The sequence below is a fragment of the Xiphophorus maculatus genome, chromosome 6, assembly GCF_002775205.1.
Source record: "Xiphophorus maculatus strain JP 163 A chromosome 6, X_maculatus-5.0-male, whole genome shotgun sequence".
Taxonomy (NCBI): Eukaryota; Metazoa; Chordata; class Actinopteri; order Cyprinodontiformes; family Poeciliidae; genus Xiphophorus; species Xiphophorus maculatus.
In genome coordinates, this window is record NC_036448.1 from 1,552,498 (window position 1) to 1,566,261 (window position 13,764).

A 13,764-nucleotide genomic window follows, 5' to 3' on the forward strand; every position below is an offset into this window, starting at 1 on the left:
GAGGAGGATTTCCCCTCCTCTTTCGATTTCGAATTGATAAGCCCTAACAAGGTAAGGTGAACTGAACATTTGCAGATGCATTACGTTTGCTTATGAGGAACTGTATTTTTTACTGTTTCTTATGTTCTGTAAAGGTGAGGTGTTTATTGTGCTCCAAGGAGTTGGGGTACAATAATAACACCTCATCCATGTAGTGTCAAAAAAGAGAAATCGTTTGAAACCAAAAACTGTGGAGAAATTGTTGTTTCCTAATAAAAATGCATGAAATCATCCAAGTTACACAAGCATTAGCCTATTCACTACCCCCTCCCTAGTTCCACAAGCACTTTCACTGTCCTCTGCCTGATTAAGTCCATGCCATTTTTCTAGAGTCACAGAAAAACATTATTACACAACATGGCATATCACATGACACTACTATTTTGGGAATAATTACACACAGAGGATACATTCAAACAATATTTTATTATACACATATGTGTATACATAATTTATGTAGACAAATGATTTCATCCTACACCTTTTGTGAAGTCATTCCCAAGAGCCATAATAGACAAAAATTCAATGCATCACACGTGTTAAGATACAGCTGGCTGTGATTATACACCTGGCCAGTAGGTGGTTTCGTGTGCACATGAAGCCTCAAGAAATGAACCCTTTCTCGAACCATTTGGCTCAAGTGGTTCAATGCCTCATGAGGCTTCATCTCACCATCACTAGCAACAGGAAGTCGGCCATTTTGAATCTAAGCCGTCATTTTCTCTTTTTTATAGACGTGTATCTGATCGAACTCCTACAGTTTTTCAAATACAGATGTCACAATCACTCAGCAGACACTTGAGGGATCAAAGGTCAAAAGTTATCAGAGCATTTCTCATACGTCAAAGCATGTTGGCGTGGCTAAGTGTCAAACTTTGACTTTTCGCAATGAAACATCAAGGTTTAGTAACTTCCACATACAAGGTTAAAGCTGCATCAGACTTCATATGTCTCACTACAGACCAGTCCTGATCACATTGTCATGGTAGTTGATGACATCACCTTAGCCCCGCCCATTTCCCCACAGGAAGTCAGCTGTTTTTCTGGTGTATGCCTTACTTTTTCTCTTTTATTTATATGGGTTTAATCATGTGCAAACTGACTTAAAATGATAAGATGATGAACTCTGTCAATGCTCGCTGCTGGCTGAACAGTGGTGTTCAAATGGTGAATATCAGTCCCTCGCCATATTCATACCATTGTCTTTAAATCACACATGGATGATCCAATTTGCACCAAACTCGATATGTAAGACCTTTGTTCACCTCTAAAGAGCCCAACAGCATTAAAATGTAATTTGACTCCACTGCGCCCCCTAGGTTAATACATCAGCTACATCTCCTTGCTACATCGACCGATCTGCACCAGATTTTTTGTGAGTCATCGGGGAGCGCTGCCAAACGAGCAGGCGGCGGTGCTGGAACCCCCGCAGTGGCCATTAGGCCGGAGCGACGCTGAGCTGCAAGGGCCGTACGAGGCTGCTCGCATCTTTAATTATTTTACTTGTTTTGATGAGCACTAGTACTTGTACTGTCACTTTAAGAGAGCGTCTTATGACATCAGTACTGTACTACCTTCAGGTGGCGCTAGGCTGCCTGAGAAGAGGTAGGAAATTTTCTTTTCTTTTGGCTAAGCTCGCATTTTATGAAATATATAAAATAATTGTAAGTACATGCAGCTGTGAATGTTTATTTGTTTTAATACATACAGAGGAGTTTTCTTTTTGACAAGAACATTTTTCTTAAATGTTAGAGCAGATATTGTTATTAGTTAGTCACAGGGTTTCTCCATGTGCTTATCTGCTAGGGGAATTCCAACTCCTGTGAATGGAAGAGCTGCATGTTAAAGGGATTTTTATTTCTATCTGTGCAGGCCTCTGCCACAACCTGCATTAAAGAACAACCAGCAACTCCTGTGGTCCGACTCCCTTCTTCAACTGAACACAACACAGAACACATCAAGGTTAACCGACTGTATAAGACCAAGTGATCAGAAAAGAACACTAATAGTACACACCGGCTACACATAGCACTTCCTATGTGGGACCTAAATGTCTCCTCAGCTGTTGGAGCTCTATTTGCAGTGAGGAGAATTTGATACAGCACCTACGTAGTTAACCAGGCGTCCCACATTCAACAAGATTTGATGCTTCTTAACTTCTGAAGTCAGAATTAAGGACAGTGTATCCAGAAGTACAAGCTAATGTGGCATAAGTATTTTATGGCCTTTTTAAAATCAGCGTCACATCTGCTGTTGCTGCTGTTTTGCCTACAGAAAACATTTGAAAAGATCAACTTGGGCGTTGATGACTGCAAAATTGAATTGGATTAAATGCAACATTGTACTGTATTTACTGATACTGTGATACCACTGTTTTATTCAGGTTGTTTTGCTTGTTTCTTTCAGGGACTGAGGCTCCTCTGGTGGCGGTGTCTTGTTTTGTGTGTTTATTTTATTGGAGCACCTTTTTCTTTGTTTGCTACGGAGCCCCATAATTGTCTGTGTTTTGTAGTGTCTTGGGTCATCCCTCTTTCTTCACTGGATGTTGCTTCCTCCCCTCACGACTTTCCCCACTGGTAAGTCTCAGTTTCCGTTAAGATTTAAATATTTTACTTCAACCAATAATTTTGTTTAACTGTATTCACTGTGTCTTAAACATTCTGTTTTAGGATTTTGTCAATTGGAAAGTGTTTTTATTTTTTTTTATTTAAATATTGAATGTCAATAAATTTTGCAGAACTTTTTGGAGCATGTCTCCTTCTTCCAGCAGAACTTACCTGTGTCCTTATTACAATTCAAGGTTCCTGGAGTGTTATTCCAGGTGGCATTGCTGGTTTCTTTTACTCATTGTAACTTTAACATCTTCTATCTGGGCTTCATAAACTTAAAGAAAATCCACCCCAAGTTGCCACAACAAAGACCTTAGACCTACTTCAATGATATTTCTTTTACAGATTAGTGACATCCTTCATTCATCCAGACATTGAGTCTTTTGTGGGAGATACAACCTTTTTTCTATATGTTTCTTTTATTTATAAAGCTATAAATAAATAGAATAAAAATGTACACAGATTATATTTTAATGTCCATGTGAAACATGCTTATGCAATACAGTTTGTCAATTTTGACAGAATATTTTTTTCACACTTTTCCACCTAAAAGAAAATAGGACTTATTCTGAGAACTTTATTTTTTTCTAACTAAAATCTTTACTCATAACAGCTGAGACTGCTGCTGTGGTGCACGGAGAGTTGTCTTTCTGCCTTGTCCTCTCTTGTGTTTTACTGCCAGAGAGGTCAAACTGAGGAGGAGGATCACAGCTTTTCCCAGAAGCATCCAGTACCACATCTGACCCTGCAGACCTGCAAATATACAGAGGGATGCATGCAAAGCTGTTTGTTCCTCTTTCTCTTCTTCTACCTCTCCCTGCTTCAATGACCTACACCAATACATCACTGCCATGCATTATCAATGTTTCTAGGCATGAAGACAGCACAGAAAATGATTCTATCTGCTAAACACCTGCACAGCCCTCATTTCATCTCACAAAATAACAAAAAATACTACAAAGGAATAGAGCATAGATCATGTACAGGGAGAACGGTAATGGAATGAAAGTCAGTCACTGAAACAGAACATTAGAAATTAGAAACTAAAACACTGAGGCAGGGGTGGAAAAAAACAAAGCACTAATCAGAGAAAATATGGTTCAGCTGTGGCAGGGAGAAAGCAGGTAAACTGAGAGAGGAGACTAATTTATAGAAGGTCAGCAAATAGGACATAAGGCTTCAGAAACCAAAAGGAAAAAAATCTGAGAAAGAACAATAAAGTCACATATAACACAAGAAAAAACAAAGAAACTAATCTCAAAGGAATGAACTCATATGGCAAAACCTAAACAACACTGACAAATACAGTGAAGTAAACCGAATATGGCAAGAGTTATAGAACAGAAATTACCTGCAAGACAATGATTGTATTGTCAAACAAAAAGAAAGAAAACCCAGATGTCCAAGGAATGTGGCAAACCCACACTAAAAAACTAGAATGTAAGTGTTGCTAAAATCCTTTTCTGTTCAATGATTGCCTGTAAACTTCATATCCTGAATGTCCTTATGAGATAACCTGCTATCACACCCTTAGTGCTATCATCTGGGCATGAAAAGGAACCTGCTGTGGTCCCCAAACTCAGGCTCATATTTTTTGTGATCCTAAAATTTGCATTAGAGTATACTTTTCACTTTGATGACCACAGTTATTAAATATCTTTTTGTGTCGTTTTTCAATCTTTTCCCCCACAAAGACTCAAAACTATGATGTTCCTGGACTCTGCTCACATACAGTGCCTATGCCCTTTGGATGTTTTAACTTTTTATTGGTTTTACAAATCAATCATGATTAACAATATTTGGCTTTATTGATCTCCATTCCACTCATGGTGACTCTACTGGCACCATTTAGCTCAGGTGTGTCCAAAGTGGGCCCTGGAGGGCCGGCATCCTGCATGTTTTAGTCTCTCCCTGGTTTAACGCACCGGGATCAAATGATGGCTCGTTAGAGGCCTAAGAAGAACATTGACCTGCTGAAAAGGTTGTTGGTACCAGGGAGAGAACTAAAACGTGCAGGATGCCGGCCCTCCAGGACCCACTTTGGGCACCCCTGATTTAGCTGGACCTTTGTTGATTTAGGTCAGTCACTTTAAGGGGGGTGAATATTTATGTACTTATTTTAAGCTAAATATATTTATTTAATTGTAGTTATTTTGTAGAAATCAGTTTTCACTTTGACAAAAGTTTTAATTGTATTTTTTCTTTGTCAAAATATTTTGTTAATCATGATTGATTTGTAAAGGCAGTAAAACAGTAAAACTATGAAGGGGGTTAATACTTTGGCACTGTATGATTGGTCTGCAAGGGATCCAGAAATTGTGAGGTTTTCATAAAATACTACAGCTTTAGATCAATCTCCAACAACTGTAAAGCTTTGGTGGAGGAGCTTGTGATCAGTGCAAAAATAACAATGATGTGGCAAAGACCAAAGAGATGCTGCTGTGTTTGTGTATTTGTGTTAATTCCTGGTCAGAGAGACAGACAGATTTTACTCCCCCTGTCTTTCTGACATGCTGAATAACAGACATGGTTGTGATTCTACATTAGTCTTACAGCGACACTAACCATTCATAATGCATATGACCTGTTTTAGCAAAATATGTAACAGAAAAAAGTTGAAACTTACTAGAAATATAGAGATCTGGTTTACTGTTATGTAGGTCTGTGCTGCAAAGCTTCTGGTTGCTCACTGTGGTCGGGGTGGATGGCGTTGACTGGCTGCCTGGAGCAAAAATGATTATTCCATCAATAAACAAGTTTAACTTCATTTAAAACATATAGAGAATCTGCTATAAGTCTCTGTTAAAACAATAATTCCTCTCAACGGTCTACATGCTCTATGAGGCACTACTGCAAATTCAGTGACTCGATAAAAATTGTGGGTCTTTTTAAAGTCATTTCTCTAAAACTAGGATCAAAATAGAATGTGTGTAATTAGATCTGACTGTTATACTTCAACTTGACTGTATTGGAATAAATTAGATTAATTTAAATGTACTTTTGATCAATTTGCATGCTGTATAGCTGGAGATAAGTTGGAGGTGTTTGTCTTGTAAAGTGCCTCTGGTTGACCTTTTGTATAACTTGAAAGAAAAGAAAACAGAAAAAGTGATCTCAATTTCAAGTGGGAACACAATAAGTGCAGAGCTGTGTTCTTTCTAGATATAAATAACACTTTTTAAATGATGCCAATTCAGCTCACTGATGACAATCCTACACATATTAGTTTCCTTCTGTTAGCCTTGTTGTAAATATGAAAATAAATTGATGATGGAAAGGAAGAAATGCCTTCTGAGTAAATCATTGACAAAGCATTTTCTGACCCTATGTTTGGCAGAAAAAAACAGAAATCCAGGCCTCAATTGAGCAGTCTATGAGAAAAGTACAGCCTGGAAGTGTGCTCGGCTCTCCTGGGTCTGATTTGCCAAAACAAGTGTGTTATGGAAACTAAAGACTTTCCGGGAGAAAGTAAATAAAATAGCTGTTTTGATTTTTTCAAAATCCTTATGACAAGACAACTATGGAAATCAAAGCTATATCAATTGCTTTTGAATATACAGCTATTCAAATATTTCCATACAATAATAATAATAATAATAATAATAATACAAAAACACTTGAGCTGTCAAAATATCAATCTTTTCTAGTAAAGCCAAACTTTTTCTGACCTGTTTTAACTTTAAATTGTATTTCTCTAACACCTGTATTTTTAGAGTACACTTCTCAGAGTGCACTCTCAAAAGTGTATTTGCAACAATTAAGTTCAATGCTGTGTTTGTATCCTACACCATGACTCAAGCTTCACCAGGGACAGATCCTGTTCTGACTGTGGTGGTGCAGGGGTGGAGCACAACTCCCATAAGGAGACCGCAGTCCTCCATGCGGCCGTCATAAGTTCAGTTCCAGGCTCATGACCTTTGCTTTACGTCTTCCCTCTCTGTTATTACCCACTTCTCTCAAATAAAGGCTGTCTTTATTTGACAGCAAGAGTTTTTTTGAGCCAAAAAACTCTGATGGAAAAGTAATCATTTCCTTCCAGTTTCCTTCTTTATTTGAAGTAAACTAAATGACTTACATTTATCATCCTAAACACACTTAATGAATTCAGTTTAAAAAACTGAAATAAATTGAGTTAGATGATCATAATATATTGAGTTGGATAGACATAACTTGAGTTAGTTAAACTTAATTGAATTACTTGTTACCAATTGAAGCAATTCAATTAAGTTGGTTCAACTAATTTCTTTTTACAGTGTATTATTTATTCTTAAATGTTGCTTTTGTACCTTTTAAGAAATATCAAATAATAATTGATAAAAGTTAATGAAAAACTGTTATTAATTTAATATTCTAAAGCTATGAAAAACAGGCTGCAAATTTTGTCTAGCATTTCTGTTAATGATTGTTAAATTGCAACGTAAAAGGCTGTTTAATGAGATTTAGGCCTTAAACTTCTTGCCAATTAAAATTCTGTAGAAAATGTTCACCTTGCCTGTGATGGCCTGGTGACTCTTCATAGTCAGATGGTGTTTCTTGAACACTGACAGTTGAGATGGGCTGAAACGCTGCCTGTGACCCTAAAGGAGACAAAATAGGCTCAGACAATGTGTATAAATGTTTTTTTTCTTTATCTTGCCTCCCAAATGTGGCAGTGTGGCATCAGTGATGCTTCCTTTGAGACAAAGTTATGATGATCTTACCTATTATCTGAATGTAGACTAGAGGACTAATTGCATCAACTGTTTTATAATCTGGATGAGTGCTACAGCTGTAATTCCCAGTGTCTGCTATTTTTGCAGACGTGATGTGCAGAACCACAGTCACATTGGGCTGAGAGGAGGTCATGTTGATGAGACACTTCTGAAAGACAAACACCAACAATGATGTGATCACAGATGTACCAGCCTTTCTTAGCAGTGACATCCAGGGCTTAGCATTTTGCTAAGTTTATTATTCTGCAGTAATTTTAGTGAAATCTACATTTTACAGACTTTTCATACTCTAATCACAACGTTTACAGAAAGCCTATCTCGTGACTTCATATTGAGCTGAAATGTTTTATCTTGCATATAATGTTCCTAAAGTCCTCAAACAGTGTGGTTCATTAAGCAGTTATGATGAACTGTTTGTTTACATGTGTAATGTACTGTATGTCTTAAATTATGGTTCATTTTAAAAGCCGGGTAAACCAGCTGTATAGGATTCATTTTAAAGAGTAGACATTGTTTTTAAATTCGAATTACATAAACAATTGGACTGGTGTCATGTTCCAGTTTCAGGCAACAAACTAAAGCTTCAGATAATATTAAAAATCTTTCTTGACTAAATCAAAAAGAGAAAATTTACATGAAGCTCAGGGAAACCAGCAGAGAAACAACTAAAACAACAGAAAGCAATAAGGAAGGAGTTTAAGGGAGTTTAGCAGAAGATCCAGTAGTCAGTGAAAGAGAAAGAAGAGCTTAAATACTGAGGTACATGTGGGAATAACAAAGGAATCCGAAAAGCTAGTCATAGCTGGGGAAGGAAGTAGGTAGAAGCAAATGAGGAAATGATGAAAAGCTGGGGAGGGGAGCAGAAGGGAAAGTTCCAGTCAATGGAAATTTGATGGAATTTAAAAACAAAAGTATCATAAATGGTGTTTTTGACATTTATGATATTTGGTAAATTCAATTAGAAGATGAAAATTTATTGGACAATGATTAAATTAAATGAATAAGCACATAATATTTATTCATTCATTTGCAAGTACAGTAGATCTCAATTTAGATTGCAGGTACGTAATTCATCTTTATTTTAAAAAATATATACATTACATTGTAAATCCTAGGCTTGCAAAAAGACACAAAGAAAGAATTGAAGAATACAGAGACTGGAACAAACACACAGCAGAACCACATTTTCTTTAAATGAAGGTGGATATGGGACATTAGAAGCAGGTATGACTGATTATTGCTGCATGACTCACAAAATTGGAATACAGAAAGAACTGAACAGGTCACTGAAGACCTGACTGAACCAAAAACCAAAGACTAATACTAGAATAAGAATCTAAGACAATGAACAAAGAAACAAACACGAAAAAGAACTAAGAAGTCAACTCTGAATTTTACTACAGAACACTTGTAGTAAAAAGGTAACATCCTGAAATAATCCATTCAGAATCAAATGACAAGCAAAAATAAAAAAGACCCATAACAGAAAGTAAAATAGTTCAGATGTATCAAACATTCTAATATACTGGTAACACATAATTCATGCCATAATTGTTTGGATTTGACATCACAAATTAGTTTATTTTTGTTTTCATTTTACTTTTCAAAGGAATTAAATGGATACATTTAATGAACTGTATTAATAACTAGATGTTTCCCTTTTCATAATCTTATAGTTTTCATGTTTCTAGTTGGGTTTAGAACTAAAACATGTTGGAGGCCATTTTAAATCTGTTTTTCAGCAACTTTGACTTTTTTATTTACCGGTAAGTAAAATTAGTTAAAGCAGTAAAGTTTATAACAGTTTTTGTTAATGAGTCAATTTATTGCAACATTTCTGTGAAATTTGAAAAGTATTTTTGACCTACCTTACTTTCACCTTCTTTCCACATCTGTGCAAAATGCATGGAGGATAAAAATGTGAATTTACAACTCAAGTTGAAATCTACTCCGACTCGATGTTTAAAACCGTTTCCAGGTGAAATGCTCACATCAGCTCCATGAGCAGCTCCTATGGAACCAAGCATGCAGCTTCTTAATATCATAACAAGTCTGGATGAGTCTAGCTTTTAATTCCTCTTTTAGGCAGTTTTTGAACTAATATCTTGTAGATTAGCCTTGTTATTTAACTGTATGAGTTAAAATCAATTCAGTTTTTTAATACATACAGTTAACATATGGAAATGTATAATCAAATCAGCCAAATTTCATAAACAGATTCACATTTATTACATACATCCCCACTTAATCACAATGCAGTTAAATTTAGTTTAGAATCCCAAAGTTTTCAGAAACATTAGGCAAAGTATGTTTATGGTACCTCTCACAAATTTAAAGATCTAAGACCATTGAGGCTCTTCTAACATGAAGAAGAAGAAAATGCTCAAATTGAATGGACTTCATAGCATACTATATAATGTTATAAAATACAAATAAATCAGCACTTGGCATGTGCATCAAATTAGTGTCTATGTCTTTTCATTGATTCAAAATTCATAAAAGTCTCACCATTAGCTGGAATCAAGGAGATCAAACTTATCACCAGCGCCAACATGTTTCTGCTTCTCTCTGTGTATCAGTTACTTCCCTTTACGTGTAGATTTGCGTTTCTCCATCAAATACGGTTTCCTCCGCACCGCCCTGCAGACAAAATACACGCGTGCTGGTTCAGCACTCTTATCTAGATAACTAAGGACACCATGAAGGTTCAAACAACATGTTTCAGCGAAGTTGTCCCACTTCATTCACTGTTTGCACTATTTTATACTATTCACTTCTTTCTGGGTAGGAAATCTGAAAACATGAACATCAGCGAATTAAGGATCGTATGAAAGAGAGTTTGATAGTACTGTATATATAAGACAGTTTCATAGTATATATAAGAGAATTTGATAGAATATATAAGACAATTTGATAGTATATCCATCCATCCATCCATCCATCTTCTTCCGCTTATCCGAGGTCGCGTCGCAGGGGTAGCAGCTTCAGAAGGGCGGCCCAGACTTCCCTCTCCCCAGCCACTTCTTCTAGCTCCTCCGGGGGAATCCCGAGGCGTTCCCAGGCCAGCCGAGAGACATAGTCCCTCCAGCGTGTCCTGGGTCTTCCCCGGGGCCTCCTCCTGGTGGGACATGCCCGAAACACCTCACCAGGGAGGCGTCCAGGAGGCATCCTGACCAGATGCCCGAGCCACCTCAACTGGCTCCTCTCGATGTGAAGGAGCAGTGGCTCTACTTTGAGTCTCTCCCGGATGACTGAGCTTCTCACCCTATCTCTAAGGGAGAGCCCAGACACCCTACGGAGAAAACCCATTTCGGCCGCTTGTATCCGCGATCTCGTTCATTCGGTCATGACCCAAAGCTCATGACCATAGATGAGGGTGGGAACGTAGATCGACCGGTAAATCGAGAGCTTTGCTTTTTGGCTCAGCTCTCTCTTCACCACGACGGACCGGTACAGCGCCCGCTTGACGGCAGACGCTGCGCCAATCCGCCTGTCAATCACCCGCTCCCTTCTTCCCCCATTCGTGAACAAGATCCCGAGATACTTGAACTCCTCCACTTGGGGCAGGACACCCCCCCTGGCCCGACAAAGGCACTCTAACCTTTTCCGGCTCCAGACCATGGCCTCGCATTTGGAGGCACTGATCCTCATCCCGGCCGCTTCACACTCAGCTGCGAACTGCTCCAGCGAGAGCTGCAGATCACGACCTGATGAAGCCAAAAGGACCACATCGTCCGCAAAAAGCAGAGATGAGATCCTAAGGCAACCAAAACAGATCCCCTCAACACCTTGGCTGCGCCTAGAAATTCTGTCCATAAAAGTGATGAACAGAATCGGTGACAAAGGGCAGCCCTGGCGGAGTCCAACTCTCACCGGAAACGAGCCTGACTTACTGCCGGCAATGTGGACCAGACTCTGACTCCAGTCATACAGGGACCTGACAGCCCGTATCAAAAGGCCTAATGATACTCCTGGAGAACCCCCAACAGGGCTCCCCGAGGGACACGGTCGAACGCCTTGGGGTCTTCGGGCTGCGCTTTGTCTGGTCCTTGGCCTAGGACCTGTCTGCCTTGGGTGACCCTACCAGGGGCATGAAACCCCAGACAGCATAGCTCCTAGGATCATTGGGGCACTCAAACCCCTCCACCATGATAAGGTGGCAGCCCAAGGAGAGGCGATCGTATATATTAGACAGTTTGATAGTATATATAAGACAGTTTGATAGTTTATATAAGACAGTGTGATAGTATATATAAGAGAGTTTGCTAGAACATGTGATAGTTTGTAAGTTTTGGCCCATGGGGCCTCTCATAGGATCAGCTCCCGTCTTCTTCCCCAAACTCTGTCTGAGGAAGGAGAGCGAGGGCTCCTCACTTTAGGCGTCCTGGTGAAACACTGTCTGCATTTTGGTTCTGCCTTTCTCTCTTTTAATTTAACATTGCATTTCAGTCAGTGTTAGTTTAAAAAATAAAATATTTAAATAGTCTTTGTCCCTTGCTAATGATAACAAAATTTATGTAGTGACTTATTCTTTTAAGCAGATTTTCTTGACTAGGAATAAACAAGCGTAAAGACCTGATAGACTGGTCCACTGTTCCATGGCCAGGAATAAACACTCTCAGGATGTATCTGACGTACATTTTACATGTATAGGGCTTATGTAGAAAGACAAGCAGACCTACCCAAGCTTGTAGGTCAGCTGATATCAGACCAAAACAGGATATACATCTGTGCATTTTCAACTGAAGAAGGCTGTGGTTGAACATCAGCAGGAAAGGCTACAGCTGATAAAGCTGATCAAAACACTGCATATGATGCCGTACAAATTTGACAAAAAAGTTAAAAGATTAAAACAAGAACAATATTTCTAGGCAATTTTTTTTAACTGCCGAGAAAGACTTTATGCTATCCTTATATGATAAATTGAACATTCTGTACTGAATTTGTCATAATAAGCTAGCTGGATTATTCAGTTCAATTCAAATAACTTTATTTACACAGCTGAAATCAGATATTTTCACATGCTATATAAATAATCACTGTTTTTGTCTCTCTTTAGGTCAGTTAGTATTACAGAAATTATTTCTATTTCCTAAATGCTAAACTTACAAGAGGCAGAAATTTATTTTAAAACTTTTTTTTAAGAACTGTTTATATACATTTTGTTAGTATTTGCTATAGTAGCTTATCAAGAAGTGGCTGTTCCCCTTATAGAATAGAATAGAATAGAATAGAATAGAATAGAATAGAATAGAATAGAATAGAAGTACTTTATTCATCCCAGCAGGGAAATTACTTCGCAGTTACAGCATAGAGACAAGACAAGACAAGAGACAAGACACAGTAACAACTACCACTGAGTAGTAGTTGTCTATAAATTGTAAAAATATGAAATGTTGTTAATATAAAAAGCAACTTAAGAGCAGTCCTTGCAAAGATTCAAAAAAAATGCAGATATGTATATGTAAATATATGTACAGCAAGTGTGCCACAGTGCAGTTGTGCAAAATTGAACTGATTAGTGCAGAACAATGATTTAGCTTTTATTGTACAGTGAGATGGCATGTGGCAGGAAGGATTTCCTGTATCTGTCCCTATGACAGCGGAGCTGGAGCAGCCTATGCTCAGAGAGACCTGCCAAGGAGAATAATGATCAGAGAGGCAGGTAGCCTGTGGTGAACTTGGAACTTGAGGTTGAGGTGACCCTCTCCGTCACTGGAGAAAACTCCAATGTCCAGGTATTCAGCTGGGCGCTATACCCCCCCCCCCCCCCCGCAAATCTGTCTGTCTCCCTAGATAACTCCAGAACAGGAGAAGATCCAGGAACCAGAGATGTCTGTAGCTGTGGAAAAGCTGCAGAAATCCACACAAGACAGCCTGCTTACCTTTTCAGATTCTTATTTGTAAAACATCCTTCTATCCATCCACTGTCTTTCACTTGTCTGAGATCTTGTGCAGATCCAGTTTATGCTCCCCAAGCTCATTCTGGCAGACCTCCAGTCATTCCCAGGCCATAAGAGATACATGTAATCCCTGGGGTGTAATTTGGATCTGCCCCAGGCCTCCTCCCAGTGGCAAACGCTTAGAGAACCTCCAAAAAGAATTCCACAGGAGACTTCATGGTCCAAACTGCCTCAGCTGACTCAACAGACCGAAGCAACAGTCTCATTACTGGAAGCAAAGTCTCAATCTGTTTGTCTTTCTCCTGTTCCATATTTCCATTAGACTTGAACACAACATCAAAATATTTGGTCACTTTTGCTTTAAGCAAATACTGACGCCCAATCTAAAGAGAGAAATTCACTTTTTTCCACTTGAGAAACAAGGACCCCCTCCCTGGGATGCCAGCCTATCACAGTGGAGGGATTTGTATGTCCCAGAGATGATTATGCTGTCAGGAGCTT

The 13,764-nt window shown here is 38.6% G+C and overlaps 1 protein-coding gene across 1 annotated transcript; it reads right to left on the bottom strand.

The window, feature by feature from the left end:
- Positions 1–1,841: 1,841 nt before the first annotated feature.
- Positions 1,842–9,923, bottom strand: LOC111608840. Its single transcript, XM_023335211.1, has 6 exons — positions 9,869–9,923; positions 9,229–9,371; positions 7,349–7,508; positions 7,136–7,225; positions 5,275–5,370; positions 1,842–1,975 (listed from the first exon to the last, which is right to left on the bottom strand). The coding sequence occupies exons 1-6, from the start codon at positions 9,912–9,914 to the stop codon at positions 1,842–1,844; spliced, it is 669 nt and encodes a 222-aa protein (XP_023190979.1). The 5' UTR covers positions 9,915–9,923.
- Positions 9,924–13,764: the final 3,841 nt, after the last annotated feature.

Bases quoted from the DNA above. Each gene is read 5' to 3' on its own strand.
- LOC111608840 (XM_023335211.1), bottom strand. From the start codon at position 9,914: ATGTTGGCGCTGGTGATAAGTTTGATCTCCTTGATTCCAGCTAATG. The intron at 7,509-9,228 runs GTAGGTCAAAAA...TTTGTCTTTCAG, and splicing joins GGAAAGAAGGTGAAAGTAAG to AAGTGTCTCATCAACATGAC. The intron at 7,226-7,348 runs GTAAGATCATCA...TGTCTCCTTTAG, and splicing joins AGTCTACATTCAGATAATAG to GGTCACAGGCAGCGTTTCAG.